This window comes from Schistocerca piceifrons, chromosome 3 (genome assembly GCF_021461385.2).
Source record: "Schistocerca piceifrons isolate TAMUIC-IGC-003096 chromosome 3, iqSchPice1.1, whole genome shotgun sequence".
Classification (NCBI taxonomy): Eukaryota; Metazoa; Arthropoda; class Insecta; order Orthoptera; family Acrididae; genus Schistocerca; species Schistocerca piceifrons.
This window is the reverse complement of record NC_060140.1, coordinates 724,985,515-725,004,020: the sequence shown is the minus strand read 5'-3', so window position 1 is coordinate 725,004,020 and position 18,506 is coordinate 724,985,515. Positions and strand designations below refer to the sequence as shown.

At 41.1% G+C, this 18,506-nt stretch overlaps 1 protein-coding gene across 1 annotated transcript in view; it reads left to right on the top strand.

Moving 5' to 3' along the window:
- LOC124788999 (5-hydroxytryptamine receptor 1A-like) overlaps nt 1–10,544 on the top strand; it is a 197,875-nt gene extending 187,331 nt beyond the window's left edge. Inside the window, exons 4-5 of the mRNA XM_047256286.1 lie at nt 1,368–1,653; nt 10,486–10,544. Of these exons, the coding sequence (XP_047112242.1) occupies nt 1,368–1,653; nt 10,486–10,544 (345 nt within the window). The remainder of the gene's footprint in view (nt 1–1,367; nt 1,654–10,485) is intronic.
- Nucleotides 10,545–18,506: the final 7,962 nt, after the last annotated feature.

Genomic DNA, 18,506 nt, shown 5'->3' with positions numbered 1-18,506 from the left:
TAACTTCAATACTAATTAACTCGGAAGCGACGTAACTTACCGAATTTTTTCTTAATAGTTTCTTCTCAGTACAGTGTACCCTATAACACCCTTACAAGCATTTTAGACTGTTTTGACCGCCCTTCGTATCCGTACTGGATCTGCAAAGAGGTTTTACAGGAACTTCGCAATAACCATGTTGCATGCATCATTATTCCAGTTTAATCTTAAGTAACTATTCTCCTTATGGGGATACGACCACTACCTAATACGCGAGTTGTTCTACTCTAAAGGAACAAAATAATGTCAGTGGCTACGATTGGTCGCTTGTAGTGGTTTTAGGCGAGGATTGACTAGAGAGTGAGCTGTAGAAGTGTGGTTCATTCATCCCCTGCTACAATGTTAATGACCGACAGTGAGTGCACACACCAGCCGGTTTTTCGCTTTGGATGTTGTGGGTTTACCTGTGCGCTTGCGACTGTGCTACGTCTTTGAGAGTGAATAATCTCCTCATTCTCTTGATGCTGCCCACCGTCTGGCTTAGAAGCCTAGTCCCCCTTGATAAAACAGAAATGAGCACTTCGAAATACTACACCTGCCGACGCTTCACGCATCAGCTCCATCCACTCTGGATTTCTCCTCCGGTCTCGGGCTGTTCGTAACGAAGACTGTTCCATGATGTGAAAGACACGGTATGGCGCGAGGCTTTTCTTTATGATGTATCTCAAGTGCTGCAACACATAAAGATCCTTAAAGTAATCAACAACATACTGAATAACCGAATCACTGGTGTTACTTTGCGAAACAAGACACTTGAGTAATGGCCTTTCACAAGATCTGGTTCTTGTCTGATTGCTTTCCATCTGTGACGTCGCTAACGTCGTAAAGAAACAACTGAGAGAGCCTGGATGCATTTATGACGCCGTACGTGAATATCAGTTTCTGATGGAAATTATTTGCATAGAGATAAAAAAAACATCGAAATTAAATAATGAGAGTACACACGCCAGTCACAGTACATATGACCTTTTCGTATGCACATCAGTTACGTAAATATTAGAAGTTTACTGCATTTACAGTTTTAATAGTCCATAAAAGTAAAGCAATTAAGCCATGTTAGGAAAGGACACAGGGCACTATTTGGTTGCTGACTTCGTATCCATAAAGTCAGCTTAGAATGAGCGACCGTTACAGGTTCTACCGTTAACGTTTCGGATACTTTTTGGGTCTAACATAAGCTTTCAATTACGCATTCTCTGTGAATGACATATATATACATATCGACAGATTTCCAAGATATTCCAAGTATTACCCCAAATTGGGGCCCACACAGAACGTAGCCTAGTGTAGACTTTAGTCTATAAACGTGATATCGTCTGTCGTTGCAGGTGAAGCGGTTCCGCATGGAGACGAAGGCTGCGAAGACGCTGGGGATCATCGTGGGCGGCTTCATCGTGTGCTGGCTGCCGTTCTTCACGATGTACGTGGTGCGCGCCTTCTGCACCGACGCCGAGTGCATCCCGGCGCCGGTCTTCTCCGTGCTCTTCTGGCTCGGCTACTGCAACTCCGCCATCAACCCCTGCATATACGCACTCTTCTCCAGAGACTTCAGGTGCGTGCGCCGTCAATGGAGCAATTCTCCGAAGGAGAAATCCATACATAAGATCAAAAATGGTGTGTGTGTGTTTTGCACGTTTCGTCCCATACCACTAGAGCGATTTCAAGCAAACTTTGTGCCTATTCTCTTCAGTCCCGAAACCTATTCTCTTCAGTCCCGAACATAAACAAAGAATGGAAAAGATATTTCAGTCACTTTTTTGGTGCAGTTGATCTCAAAGTAGCACAAAAAGATAATTTTGAAATTTTATTTTAAATAATGTTTGTATAATTGAATGTTCAAATGGTTCAAATGGCTCTGAGCACTATGGGACTTAACATCTATGGTCATCAGTCCCCTAGAACTTAGAATTACTTAAACCTAACTAACCTAAGGACATCACACAACACCCAGTCATCACGAGTAATTGAATGTAAACATATGTGTATATTGGTTCTTAACAGAGAAAAAAAATGCCGATTTCGTAGTATTTTCATATTTTTATTTAAAATGAAAAATGTTCACATTACTTCGCCTTTTTATGTAGACATTACATTTTATGAACACATTACTTCTCATGTTTATGAAATTTAGCAAAACAATTGTTTTTTAATATGCACAAATAAAGTTTGCACTTTTCACACTTTATGCGACAAAGTGACTTGCACCCTGGTAGCCGACACCCTGAGGCAGAAATACTCTGAATATATTCAGGAAGGTGGCCAATCCTGTCACATTTGCTTTCTCTAGTTGGCTTTGGCCCAATTCATCTTTGTTTTGTGTGGTTTGATGCCCCTCATCTTCATCAGAACTGCTGACATTCTCCTGTGTTACACTCGGAGAAATTTCTTTCGATAGTACCAGTGAGTCTACAACTTTTGAAGACTTCACCAAGTGGTGAGCCAAGTGAATTCTGAACTTAATGAAAGACATTCACTTTTGTTCTGGCATCCCTTCTTTTTGACAACACCTTTTCTACATAATCCATGAATTAATAGTGGCACACCAATACGTTCAGGTGGAGTTGGAAGTTCATCAACAGAATCGTCGTCTTCATCTGCCAAGGTACTCAAGTCCCTCGTCTCAAGTAGTTTCATAATTTCATCGTCTCTCAGAGCTGATAAGTGAAAATTAAATAAAGTGAAGGTACCTGTTGAAGTAATTGATAAAGAAATGAAAGTGAACCTAATAACAAAATTAAAAATTTTAGAGCTTTTACTGAGATTAGTACCCAGGACCAATAAATTACATGTCCATCATGCTAGCCGTAACACCCACAACCACTTTCCCCCTACTCTACCGTATTAGTAGCTAAACTTTCAGCTTTTAACTTAGATTACGTTTTAAATTACGACTTGGCAGTGAGATCAGTCTTAGCGTTAGTACCACTACATTCTGTGAGCTAAGACCTGATGTACACAAATCTGTACTTCAAATTCAACAGTCGATGTTTGTAAAACTACGAAATTATCTTTTTAATTGAATGCACACATCACTTCCTTGATGTCTTGTTTGGAGCAGGACATGCTCAAAACAGCAATTCAATTTTAAAAAAAAACTAATATTGAAACTAAATTTACCTTTCTCGCGTGTCGCAGATGACGCTGTCCTTAAGATCGGAAGTTTCGGGATGCGAGAAAACCAGCCAAAACTGACTTGCGCGCGACCTAGTGGCAAAAACAGAGACCGCATGATGTGCACAGTCGTGCACATCAGGTGTCAATTCGGTAAACCGACACTTGGCAGGATGGAACTACAAATACCTGATGTGCACATAGGTGTACGTCGGGACTGAAGAGCCTATAGTGCCAGGCCAGAATCGCAAGGGGGGGGGGGGAGGAGGAGGTAAGAACCACCTGTATATCACAGTTCAGGAGATACGACGTCATAAATAATGACATGCGTGATAAACACCCGCCTCATACACGACGGTTTAAATGAGTTACTTCTGTGCTACTAACTGTATTCTGAGTAAACTTCTAAGGTAGTATCCACATACGTCGCTAAATGCACCTACAAAAGTGCGTTAAGATACTACACATAGTTCACAGATACTTCATAAACAATGAGATGCGTGAAAAACTGCCACATCATGTATGACTTTTAAATTTATGGCCCCTTTGCTACCAACCCCATTCTCAATAAATATTGCAGATAGTATCCACATACGCCGCTGAATGTATTTACAAAATTGTATTGACATTTAGATTAGGAGATGTGTCATCAACACTGGAAAACATGGTAAAATGCCACATCATGCATGGAGTGTTAATACATTTACTCTTTACTAATAAAACACTACTACTGTCGAGTCAGGTTAAGGAAATCCCTGACATCCGGTAGCGCTTTTGAGAGCTTTTAACTGCGAAGTGCAAACGGCTTTGGGTGAAAACGCCGTGAAGCAGCGTACAGTAACTGTCCAGGGTCATATTTCTTAATTTGGATGCTGTACTTCTACATTTGTACATTATTCGTATTTTTTTGTATTACTGCTTCATAATTTCAAAGGTGTTTCAAAGAATAGATGAAAATGGACTTGTTTCGATACTTCACTATAAACATAGTTAATTTTTTTATTTTTATTTCTAACAGGAAATTTGGCAAAACGAATACCCGGGCAATGCCGGGTATGTCAGCTATTTATTGATAAGTGTTGACTTCACCTTGATCCTTAATTTCTCTGTCCTTACGCCATCATCCATGAAAAAGCAAATCCTTAATAATGTTAGATTAGGTTTGTTGATGAAGAACGAAACCGACGCTTCATCTTCATCTTCCTTTCAGGTATTAGGCAGGAATTTCTTGTTACGGTACCCATTACAGTCGGGGGTCTTCCTCTGTCTCTCTTCTCCCATGGCACTTATAATTTCTTGCCTTTAAGGGAAGTCTCTCACTCTCCATTCTTGTAGATGTTCGTTCCATTTTCTTCTGTTATCTCGAATTTTATCATTCAGGCTAAAGATTTGCAGTTCTCCTCTAATGTCTTGATTTCTTAGCCTGTCTTCTCTTGTGCAACCTTTAGCACCTCCAAGGAATTTAATTTGTTGTGCCTGAATCCAGATTTCTTGCTTCTTGGTAATCACCCAGGTCTCACTTCTATAGAGCGGTGTGGGATCTGCAACAATTTTGTAAGATTTAATTTGACTGTTTTTCCTGGTTTTGGTTTTTAAGTTTCTGTTAATTGTTCCACATATCCGGCTGGATTTACTAAGCTTAATTTCAATAGCTCTGCTGTAGCCATATGTCATTTCACGTCCGAGGTAATTGAAATGGTTTACTTGTCGTAAAATCTTCTGATCTGTCACTATTTTGGTTCTGATTGGTTCTTTCACCACGAAGGCCATTGTCTTAGTTCTTTCTTTTGAAATTTCCATGTTAAATTTTGGACTTATTTGTTTTAGCAAGTAGATTCCTTTCTGAAGGTCATCTTTATCTGCTAGGATCACTTCATCATCAGCATATAGCAAATTATTTAAAAGAATGTTCCTATCTAGGTAGATGCATTTCTGAAATTCTGAATTCCGTATATGTATTATTTCATTAATACAGATGTTGAGCAAGGTTAGACAAATGCAGCAGCCTTGTCGTACCCTTTTCTTATTTGGTATGTCTTTAGTTATTCTATCGGTATTTGTGTCTTGATATAAACTTTTTATCGCATTTACTAGGTGCTTTGTATATCCACTATTCATCATTATTTCCCAAAGTTTCTGTCTTTTGGCGTTGTCAAGAGCTTTTTTAAAGTCAATAAAAGCAATATGTGTTTCTTTATTATACTCTCTCCGTGTTTGTATTATTTGCTGTCGAATAAAAACTGCATCTATTGCGGAGCGTCCTTCCTAAAACCAATTAATTCCTCATGCAGTACTGCTTCTGCTATGTTTGTAAGTCTTGTATTTAAAATCTTAGCATACACCTTGTTTGCTGAGTCCAGTAAACTTATTCCTCTGTAATTACAGCATAAACTTTTATCTCCTTTTTTAAAAATAGATATCACTGTAGCTGTTTTCCAATCTTTGGGAATACTCTTCTTCTTCTAACATTCGTTTAAGAGATGTAGCAGTCGTTGGTGTAGCACCATTCCTCCATATTTTAATAATTCAGCATTAATGCTGTCTTTTCCTGTTCCTTTTCTATTCTTAAGTGATGTTAGTGCAGATGTTTATTCGTCAGACTGTCTTTCATCTAATCCTTTCTCGTCTAGTCATTCAATTTCAGTTTCTTGTGCTGTATGATCATACCACAATTCGCTGTAATGATTTATCCACTGTTCTACTTCAGTACTATTTATTTGTATTTTCTCTCTTTCTGATGTGTTTAAGGTTTTTAAAACCTTGTATGCCATTTGTTGTCTTCCGTGGATATCATGTTCGACATTAGAAATAAACTTATCCCAGTGATCCTGATGTGCTTTCCTTGCTACGCATTTACCTTTATTTCTTTTCTCCTTATAGTATTGTTTGTTCTCAATAGTGGAGTTGCTTAAGTATTTTTTATATGCATCCTGTTTTTCTTTGACAGCTTTCATTATATCCTCATTCAAAATTTTTAGGCCTTTTCTTTTCCGTATTCTTCTCTTTCTACCGAGAGCTTCTCCTGCTACTCTGCATACAGTATTCTTCAGAGTTTGCCATTCTTCTTCTATATCGTCTTTAGTTTTTAAGTTTGCTAGTTCTTCATTAAATCTCCTTTGGTACAGGTGTCTGATACTGTCCTCTTCAAGCAAGTATACCTTATAAATGCTATGATCTTGTTGGTTTGTTACTTGTTTAGTTATTTTCTTCCATTTTGTAAAATGATCTGTTCTTGAGATTAGTAAGAAATGATCTGATCCTATTTCTTGTTTTCTATAAACTCTCGTATCCCTTACTTTGTCCGCTAGCTTATCATTTACTAAGATGTAGTCTATTATTGATCTAAGACCTCTGCTGGCCCAAGTATACCTCTGTACATTCTTTTTCTTAAAAAGTGAGTTTGTGATTTTTAAATTGTTTTAAGTGGCAAAATCTCTTAGTAATTTTCCATTTTCATTACACATGGGTTCTCCAAACTGACTTACAACGTTTGTTACTGGGATATCTCCTATTCTGCATTGAAATCATCCATCATATTAATCGGACCAGTAGCACTGTATTTACTCAGAGTCTTCTGCAGTTCTTCGTATAAGCTTTCAGACATGTCTTTTTTCCCTTCTTCAGATGCATATACACTGATAAAGTTGGCGTTACCCCTTATCAGTTTCAGCATGACTGTAAGTATTCTTTCACTTATGTATGTACAATCTTGAATGTCTTTTTCCTATTTTTTATGCAGGATTAGTGCTACACCTCTGCTTGCTCTTTTATGTTGTTCAACACCACTACAGAACATAATGTAAGCCCCTACATATTTATTTCCTCTTAAGTTCTTTTTAGTTTCTGTGAGTGCTACAGCATCGATATTCATGTCGCTTAGTATATTTACTAGTTCTACCTCCATTTGGAAAATTCCTCTCGCATTCCAGGTTGCTACTTTGATGGGTCCATTTGTCCATTTTCGTTTGTCCTTTTTCATAGGCTAGTCATTTACCTTTGAGACCTTCTTGTATCCAAGGATTCTTTGGGTACTGGGAGTAGTCTGTGTCTTCTGAGAGTTGGTTACCAGCCATCTGCTCAACTCTCTTCTAGGAAGACCAGGATTTTCTTTCTGGGTTATCTCCTTTAGCCGATATGTTCCGGTTATTTAAAGGCGCCGGAAATAAGTTCGCCTTTCATCTCCTCCCATCTTTGTAGCCTGTATCTGTTGTGTGTCATACATTGTCTAGGGGTCTCGCGACTCATGCCTTCTAGAATGTGGGAGTAGGGTTTGTTGGCAGAGCTGCATTGAAATCCTTAGGTCTGATTGATTTCCCAAATTTCAGTGGACCTTTCCCACGGTTTTGTTCCTGCAAACAGGAACTGGCAGCCAGAGCAGACTCTGGGGTCCTTTGCAAAGCTTTGACTGTTGGAAAATAGAAAAGAGAAATGAAAGACAGCCCCAGGCCTCGAAACCTAATACCATTGGGGACGAAAGAGTATGGTGACCAAGGGAGGCCAATAGGAAAGAAAGGTTTCTTCTGTTTTGACAAGTAAGTGGAAGCAATGTCAGACACAGCTAAGGCCCCATGTGGTTGCCACCCACATAATCCCAAGACGGGAGCCCCCCGGGGGGACTACTCTTTGTTTGTAATCTCACCAACTGACCTGTCTTGCATGGATGACCCTACCGGGAGTATAGCTCATGCCAGTGTAGCTCAGTGGATCACTGATACAAACCTCTCCACCAACTTTAAGGTGGTAGTCCTTGGGAAATACGCTATATCGGAAAATATCTATAAGTTGTTGTTACATCTGCAATTATCATTATTATTATTACTATCATTATTATTATTACAAGGGGCACTCAAGAGAAACTCAGCTCTCTGCTTGGAATGCACTTCTGTTACAGACGTCATTTTGAAAGCTACGTATAGCGCCGCCACCTGTAGGAACTTCATGAAACTATAGGGGTTGAAGGGAGAATATTGCACGATGTCCTACAACAAGTTCAACATATTCTAACCAAAATCGGGCGAGAAAGAAAACTGTAGAATTACTTATGCAACGACCCTCGTATTATTGTTTTTATTAGTATTATTAGTGACAGATTTTTTTTACTCTTGATGGTGTCTAGTGTCGAATACCTGTGTCCATTTTCAAACGACTCTTATCGTAAGAGTAAGGTGATGCTTACGACACGGATGGTTTGAAAATGGACACAGGTGTCCGAAACTACGCTACTGGCCATTAAAATTGCTACACCAGGAAGATGACGTGCTACAGACGCGAAATTCAACCGACAGGAAGAAGATGCTGTGATATGCAAATGATTAGCTTTTCAGAGCATTCACACAAGGTTGGCGCCGGTGGCGACACCTACAACGTACTGACATGAGGAAAGTTTCCAACCGATTTCTCATACACAAACGGCAGTTGACCGGCGTTGCCTGGTTAAACGTTGTTGTGATGCCTCGTGTAAGGAGGAGGAATGCGTGCCATCACGTTTCCGACTTTGATAAAGGTCGGATTGAAGCCTCTAGCGATTGTGGTTTCTCGTATTGCGACATTGCTGCTCGCATTGATCGACATACAATGACTGATAGCAGAATATGGAATCGGTGGATTCGGGAGGGTAATACGGAACGCCGTGCTGGATCCCAACGGCCTCATATCACTAGCAGTCGAGATGACAGGCATCTTATCCGCATGGCTGTAACGGATCGTGCAGCCACGTCTCAATCCCTGAGTCAACATATGGGGACGTTTGCAAGACAACAACCATCTGCTCGAACAGTTCGACGACGTTTGCAGCAGCATGGACTATCAGCTCGGAGACCATGGCTGCGGATACCCTTGACGCTGCATCACAGGAGCGCCTGCGATGGTGTACTCAACGACGAACCTGGGTGCACGAATGGCAAAACGTAACTTTTTCGGATCAATACAGGTTCTGTCTACAGCATCATGATGGTCGCATCCGTGTTTGGCGACATCGCGGTGAACGCACATTGGAAGCGTGTATTCGTCTACGCAATGCTGTCGTATCACCGGGCGTGATGGTCTGGGGTGCCATTGGTTACACGTCTCGATTACCTCTTTTTCGCATGACGGCACTTTGAAACAGTGGACATTTCAGATGTGTTACGAACCGTGGCTCTACTCTTCATTCGATCCCTGCTTAACCCTACATTTCAGCAGGATAATGCACGACCGCACGTTGCAGGTCCTGTACGGGCCTTTCTGGATACAGAAAATGTTCAACTGCTGCCCTGGGCAGCACATTCTCCAGATCTCTCTCCAACTGATAACGTCTGGTCAACGGTGGCCGAGCAACTGGCTCGTCACAATATGCCAGTCACTACCCTTGATGAACTGTGGTATCATGTTGAAGCTAAATGGGCAGCTGTACCTGTACACGCCATCCAAGCTCTGTTTGACTCAATGCGCAGGCGTATTAAGGCCGTTATTACGGCCAGAGGTGTTTGTTCTGTGTACTGATTTCTCAGGATCTGTGCACCCAAATTGCGTGAAAATGTAACCACATGTCAGTTCTTGTATAATATATTTGTCCAATGAATACCCGTTTATCATCTGCATTTCTTCTTGGTGTGGCAATTTTAATTGCCAGTAGTGTAGCTATCATCAAGAAATTAAACAAAAATTGCGAATCTACTGTTCACATGCAGCATGCTGTAAGTTCGTAGATGCTCAATTTATTTTGCTGCTGTTTTTCTTATTGTAATTATTGTTATTTCTTAGGTAAGTGTGATGAATAAAATACTGTATGTGTGAAACAATGGTGAGATGTAAGAGAGGACCTTAAGGCCGTAATGTGATCGGTTTAATTAAATAAATACATCGGAACTGATGTTGGCTAAGGTACCTGAGCACTGTGGGCGCTTGAAGCCGATCGGAAAGGAGTCGTTGCTCGACCATATACAGTGAATTTAGAAGACAAATTGTTTGATAAGTTTTGGGTTCTGACAGATATTCATCCATGTTCTTTTTTTTTCAATATTATCTGTATTCACCACCTTCATGGCTGCGGGCAGTGTCCCAGCCGAAGGGGTCGGTAATGATGGAGGAGGACGGGTGGGGAGAATTTCAGTTGTGGCGTCTGCTGGAGCAGATGGTGCTTGCCTGACAGGTTCGCCTTCACGCGCATCCTCTGCCGCTGCGCCGGCGGCCGCGGCGGCTGGGGGCGGCGCGCTGCGAGCCCCGGCGGTGCGTGGGCGGCGCGGCGGGGCTCCGACGGCTCCACCATTGGTCTGCGGCGGTCCGGAGCGCGCATCGAGAGGCGACACAGGTGGGCCACTGGCTTTGTGTGTGTGCTTGTGTGTGTGGACTGTACAGGCTGCTACGAGCAACACCAGCAGCCGAGGCGAGTGTACCGGGTGCCGGAGAGTGACTGAGAAATGGGGACACGGAGATTTGCGGACACCACCTTTGCCAGGCAATTTGGATACCCATCCCTAGGGACGAAGGTCGGCCTTTCTCGAGCTCACGGTGTCCGGATATCTCCGCTTTCAGGTCACCGAACCCGTGTCTTTCCTGACACGGCTAGTACATATGGGGCCTTCACTCTTTCAGTATTTATTAAAAATGCTGTACTGTCAGTCCTTCAGTACACAAGGTGTTAGGAAATTCCCGTTACAATGTTCTAGGTGTTGTGCAGGAGTGTGAGCGGAAAGTACCGGGTGATCAAAAAGTCAGTATAAATTTGAAAACTCAATCAATCACGGAATAATGTAGATAGAGAGGTACAAATTGACACACATGCTTGGAATGACATGGCGTTTTATTAGAACGTTCAAAAAATGTCCGACAGATGGCGCTTCATCTGATCAGAATAGCAATAATCAGCGTAACATAGTAAGACAAAGCAAAGATGATGTTCTTTACAGGAAATGCTCAATATGTCCACCATCATTCGTCAACAATAGCGGTAGTTGAGGAATAATGTTGTGAACAGCACTGTAAGGCATGTCCAGAGTTGTGGTGAGGCACTGGCATCGGATGTTGGCTTTCAGCATCCCTGGAGATGTCGGTCGATCAGGATACACCTACGACTTCAGGTAGCCCCAAAGCCAATAATCGCACGGACTGAGGTCTGGGTACCTGGGAGGCCAAGCATGACGAAAGTGGCAGCTGAGCACACGATCATCAGCAAACGACGCGCGCAGGAGATCTTTCACGCGTCTAGCAGTATGGGGTGGAGCGCCCTCCTGCATACACATCGTACGTTCCAGCAGGTGTTTATCAGCCAGGCTGGGGTGGTGCGATTCTGTAACATACCTCTCACCCGTCACGGTAGCAGTTTTTCTGTCCTGCGCCATCTGTCGGACATTTTGTGAACTCTGTTTTTTTTCCTAATAAAACCCCATGTCTATCTACATTATTCCGTGGTTTATTAAGTTTTCAAATCTATACTGACTTTTTGATCACCCCGTATTTTGAATTGGAACCCATGTTCGGAAACGTACAGTTTCCTCACTGCAACCATTTGAAAACGTGTTGGTAACGCGACCACTTGTGCAAGCAGTTAATTAGGCATGAACTAGTACATTATTCATTTTACAATTCCACTCACTTATAGCCAAAGAAAGGGGTGTTGCACTCGTTTACGGTTGGTCTTCAATGCGATGCAGTGCGGCCTCTTCCATTTCGGGTGTGGGGCTTCTCCTTGGAGTACCGCAGTCGCGTCTGCTGACGGTGAAGGTAACCTTTCTCGAAGCCGTTACGCATTTGTGGCGGAAAGGGTATGCGATGAAGTCGGATGTTATGGAGAAAGATATTGATAAAGACAACGAGCAGGTCTTTCACTATCGTGTAGCTCACCATTCAGAAGGATCTTGTCGGTGTATTTTGCAAACATGTACTCAACCATGTTGCTCAAGCACTCACAGACACATAAATGAGGATCGAACCACGTCATAGACGTAGGACAGTTCCAACGTAAGCACGTCCCCATACCTACCTAGCAAATATATGTTCAAACGCTTGTAGCACGGACACGGTGATTCCCGAGCACGGGTTCCTGCTTAAAATGTTATGTGCCCACTCCTCTCTACAAGTCCTAGAAATCTGTAGTAGGAATTTTCGAACACCCTGTATTCAAGGCACCATCAATAGTTATGTCTGTATTTTCATTTGGAAACATGATTTTAAGAAGTCAAGATGTCAACCGATTAAGCTATTTCATTATTTTGTTAACACGCTGTTAATGTGCACACAGAATACCAAAGTTGTAAAATGGTCACTCCATAGTTTCTACCACGGATAAGGTTGGGTTCCAAAGACGGCGGCAGTATAAGAGTTCTGTCCCAGCTACACAAAATTAGTCCATATAAAAGAACACTTACTTATTGTAACTAACACACAGGGTGATTTACCTACGCCTATCGATTCCATTTTATGAAACCCGCACTGTTATATCTAGCCTTCAGAAACCAGGCACGAGATTTTCAAATTGCCTCACTCGCTAAGCACAAACTATTAGTCCTACGAAAAAAAAACGCACAGGATCTTACTGTTGGAAATGTAATGAAAGACTGGGATATGTTTTCACTAAAGGCCATAGTTTTATTGTTATTCAAGAAAAGCGTACAGAAGTTACCTACAAACGCACCCCTATTCCCACACTCAGCTCCCACTGGTCTGAATTTATAGTATGTTGTTCATGGCACTGACCCCTACCACTGTAACATAATTTGTGATTGCGCGAATTATTTCCCACATTCGACCAATTTTTGTCTTCCTTGACTGACCTTATTAAGCTACCGATTTAGTCGGGCACTTACAAATCTTGGACGTTTAAAAGGTTTCACTTGCTCCAAGATTTTATTATTCAAAACTAATTTAGATCTTACTAATTGCCTGCCATGAAATGTCATTGTACTTCCGTTTTATCTAACTAAAATGTTGGGTTGTAATTTGGGGCTACCTGCTGCAACTTATAGACTCCCATCTAAAGGTCATCTAAATTCTCTGTAATCAGAGTGACCTCGTTCAGCCATGATATATCATAGGCTTTCTCTACTAACATTATCGAAAGCTTTCTCAAAATCCAAAAAAGCGAGATGGGTTTCCTTACTGAACTGTCATCTCTTTTCTATAACTTGTCGCAGTCTAAAAACATCGTCAATAGTTGATCGCCATTTTCTAAAACCTGATTGTTCCTCAGATATTAACTTCTCCATGATACCTTTAAGTTTTGAAATCAGGATTTTGGCATATAATTTATAGGCTGAATCCAGGAGGCTGTAAAGGTACTACATTTATTTTATCGCATTTTTTAAAGAGAGATATTGCTTTGGCTCTCAGCCAATCTTTTGTTGTCTTCTTATTTCTCCAACATTGATTAAATTTGTGAAGAAGTCTGAAAGGCAGGCATAGCCCTCCATATTTCGGCAGTTCCATATTAATTTCATCTAAACCAGTGGCTTCCCTATTTTTGTAGCTTTTGGAGCTCAGTGTTCCCTCATATCAGTATCGTCCAGACCTTTTGGTCATTTAGTTCAGGTAATGTCCATCATACCACAATTTCTCTACTATATTATTAACTCGTATACGATCATTTTCTTGTCTGACGAGTAATTTCATCACTTTATGAACGACAGTTTGTCTGCCATGCACTATATTGCTAATAATAGTCCCCATGATTCTACGTGCCATTTTCGAGTTATGTACTTCGCATTATTTCTCTTCTCTTTATATTCATTACATTTCTCATTAGTGGGATTTTGTAAGTAGATCTTGAAAGCTTATTGTTTTTCTTTAATTGCTTTTTCTACTTCTGGCATCCAAACTGTTACTCCTCTACGTTTCCTGCATTTCCTTTTCTTCTCCAGAAACTCTTACCTATCTTAAACACGGCTGTTTTTAAGTTTTTGCATTCTTCTTCCAAGTCTCCTTTGTCATCCGCCTTTGACAGAGATCTCTTATGCTACAGTCTTCTAAAGGATGAACTTTAAGAAATTGTTCTTCGTTTTGATCCTTAATTGTTTTCTTCGGTTTTCTCCGTTTTGCATAGATATGAATTATAGACACGAATTAGAGGTTATCTCATCCAATATCCACTCCTCGATAAACTCAATCCATCATTTATTATTATATAATCTATAACAGATCAATATCCTCTTGCTGACTACGGAAATTTGTGTATGTTTCCTTTTCTAAAGAAATTATTGATAATTTTTAAATTAATAATGGTGGAAAAATCTCTGAGTATTTGCTATTTTCATTAACAAATTTTCTCCAAATGCACCTACTATTTTTGGAGTTGGTATATTTCCGTTTCTAGCATTGTAGTCTCCCATAAATTAAGTCTGATCTTTATTGTATCTGTCTAATATCACTTTAACTCTTTGGAAAACTCTTCGATTCATCAAGTTTTCCTTCTTCTAGCGCATTAGTTGCAGATTTCCGAACTTAATTAACCCATTTTCTCTTGTTCCTGTTTCTTGCTCATGTCGTATTCCGGCAATCCGTCCTGTTTTCGACGCTAGATTGAGTACTGCAAGTACGCTTTTGAGTTCCTGAATGGGGCACTGGCCCATTGCAGTTAAGACTTGTGATGGGATTGTTATTTCTGGGCTTTACCATCCACAGCTCGTAATGCATATAAGTGTGTATGGGAGGAGGCTACTTTTATAACTTTTTTTTGAATGAGTCGAAAACTGGCCTCAAGTAAAACGTATCCCAAAACAAAATGAAAAATGTCAGTTCATTATGTCTCTGGCATTAATAGTTTGCGCCTAGCGAGCGAGAGAATATGAAAACCCCGTTCGTGATTTTTGAAACTCCCATATTGGAGGTTGCATAAAACTACATTGGTGGGGGTATTTCAGTCACGCTGTATACCTTAACCTCCTACTGTTTTAACGCATTTAATCTGTACAGACGCACCACTGGGTCCATAACTCGTAATCATTTCTAGTGGTAATCACATGATACCCCTTTCACCCGCTAGTTCTCCAAGTTGAATGATATCGTCATTGCATCTAATTGGCGACCAGTAGGGTGTGTCAATGAAGCCTGGCCACTGCGGAAGGTCTCTTTGGACAACCACTAAGCTCACGCTGCTGCTGACCTCGCCTTAATGTATGCTACGCCGGACGCTGCTGCTATGGAGGGGAGGCCTACGCGGCGGGGTAATGGTGTGGGTCACAACATAACATATACCGCGGCCTAAGAAAAATTATTAAAGACGTTATGGGAAGCTATAGAGAAAGAAAATGTGTTGATTACAGAGGAAATTACATTTGGAGAAGGTTGGGAGTAACTAAAATTTCTAATGACAAGAACGTCATTTGATGATGCTCAATGTTTTAATATCATCAATCACGTCATGAAAACCTGAAATACAGTTATATCTCCGATGCAGTAATGTATTTAGTTAATGGAAAAATGTAAAGACGCCTTTTTTGTTTTGTGCTTGTTGTTTCGTATGGCATGGAGGTCCATTCAACAAAAATAAATGAATGCAGGCAAAATTCTTGAATGAATAGGGATTTTGAATTTGATCAGTGCCTAAATAAGCATTCCTACAGCTAGGTGTCTACATTCCATCACAATTTGTGATAATTTAGTGACACTGATTGACTACATAAATACGACATACTGTTCTAAATGGAAGCAGTATTTCACAACTGCAATGTGGAATATTCTGTTACCTAATTTGATAAGATAAAAATGTGTTTTAATATTTAAAATGAATGAAATGCCACAGAGAGACATTTGCAGACCACATTTCAAAATGTTAACGGTAATTATTATTGCAAAAAATTAAACTACCTAAGAATTTTTAATAGTATTTTCTATTAAAAAAAATTCAGCCTGGGAAAGCAGATTTTTATTTTGATTTAAATATGTAGTACGAAGTCATGAATGGAAGCATATACTGCTATTTCAGGCATATTCTGAGGCCGAACAACATTTTTTGCATGTTTGTAGGCTAGGAAACACCGACTATTATTTGAACCACGTTGCGTTTTTCACGCTGAATACCACCATGTTCTCCCCTTGCTTCGGAAGTAAAGCAAGTACTGGAATTTGTGTTTCTGCCAGCGCACCGTTAATTGGTTGTGCCCGCAAATCTCCGGTGTTCACAAATCTCCATGCCTGTGTATCTCCAGGCGCTGGCTACACTGGCTAACATTCAGCTTTGAGAAGGTCGGTTTCACAGCAGCGCATCCCGTAGTTATTCATTCTGAAATTGTGTTCACCTATACTAGGCTCTAATAAGTTAGCCTAAACACATAAAGAGAAAAGTTTAAAAAAATCGGCGGAATGGTATGCTTTCGGGGATTGACGTGAATTGTTGATTTCACTTTTCTGCACATTTCTACTACCAACATAGTCAGCTTCTTCAGGTATTGCCAGGTGTGTTGTTATACGTCGTTGATGCTTGGACGCTAATCATACTGTACACTAATGTTGGTCTCGCGCCGCTATTTATGCCTGAGTTCGACTCTCGGAGAGCGCAGCGCCCCCTCAGTCACGTTTAGTGTCCATTCTCTGATCATTACCCAGCTGTGGAGGAAGTGATTGTTGGCGAGATGTTAATAAATTGAGAGCCGTACCCCAAGCCTTGAGTAAATTCAATTCTACGTCCCAATTTATTAGGTTTTGTGAGATTATTATTTCGATAGACTCCTTAATAACACTGCGACTATATTAGTCTTGTTGTATTTTATTTCATGATTACAGTCGAGGGACTGCTCGGCAACAGCTTATTTCTTAGAATGTTTTAATCAGATGTGTCGCTGTTGTCCCTGACAGTTCCTCTCGACGGCTCCAGCAGTCTGGACCACGTAACAACTGCCACACATTCAAATAGAATGAGGTACACACCCAACTTTCGGAGACCTAGAAAGCTTTATTACTACAGAGCAGATCTTTCATCTTCGCTGACGAGAGCGAAATACAGTGGATGTCACGTTTCCGCAGGAGTCTATGGATTTCTGTGGATATCGGGACATTTAGGCTAGGCTCGGGATTCAGCATACTGTTTATCAAGATCTCTTAGTATATGTGAACAGTCTGAGCTGGAAAACGCTAACGAAATGTGCATTTCGCTGAACGACGTTGCAGCCCCTGGGAAACAAATGAACTTCCTATCATCATTAAAACGGCATAGCCGGCACCGGGTGTCGAACTCGGGTGTCAACAGCGGCGTGACATCAGTTGTACTTCGCAGTGTAGTTGGAGCCCTAGGAGCGAGTACGCATAACAGTAAGACAGCTCGTAGGAGCTGAAAAAGACGATTGAACCAGTTGTCCAAATACAAGGGCTATTTATAAAGTAACTTCCGATAGTCCATTTTCGTTTTATAAGTTCCGTTTTTACTTGGAGCGTAGGCCAGCCCAGCTCGAAACTGATAATGAGACTTTGAGATGTGTCTCGGTGCACCATAGACGTACTGGTGCGTGTATTCGGAAAGTAAGGTCCGATCGGTCGCGAAATGGAAACCACAATGAAAATAAATTTTTTTTATTCGGAATAGTTAGCCACAACTTCCAGCTACCTCTCTAAAAAGTAGCCACTCTTACGTAGACATTCGTCGTAGCGTTGTACAAACTTTCCAGTATCCCAGTCACAGAAAGCAGCCGCCTATGCTTTCCGCCAATTGTCTATGGCGGTGTGCCTTTCGTTGTTTTTACCAATATGTGGTCTTCGTAGCCAACCGTTCATGTGAGCAGAGATGGATATCGGAGGGAACCAATTAAGGGCTGTATTGTGGGTCATCAAACACTTCCCATCGAAAACGCTGCAGGAGCGTCTCCATTGCCCCCGCAGAATGCGGCTGAGAATTCTCTTGAAGAAAGAAACGCATGAAATTTGTGTTATGTGGGTTGCATAACTATAGGTGAAATCTCTCACCAGACCCATATACTTGACGGGAGACACCGTTGTTTTAGGAATTTCTACGTGATCACTTTGCACTCTGCACTGAAAAGGGCGACGTAAAGCGATCGATAGGCACACTAAAGACACGGCGCAACACATCTATGCAAAGCTACATCGGACTTTCACAGTGGTTTCCATTTCACGCAAAATTCGAATATGCCTCGTAGGACAGCGAGATTGTCTACTGCATCAGCAGTCCAGTTTGGAATTCAGCTTGTAAGAGTACCGACAATGTATTGTTTCAGTGTGATTTTGGCGGAGTTTGAATAAGAAGAATGGGGGAGTGCTCCTGAATTCTCAGATAATTGATCCTATTTTAGAGGAGATTTCGGCGCAGTTTAAGTGGAGCACTAGCTGTCAGGAGGAGATTGAAAGTCTAGACAGTGAGACAAGTTAGCGAGAGGTGATGAGGATAATTATTGTAAAGTCAGGGATTTTCATTGCCCTAAGGTCGAAGTTCCCGT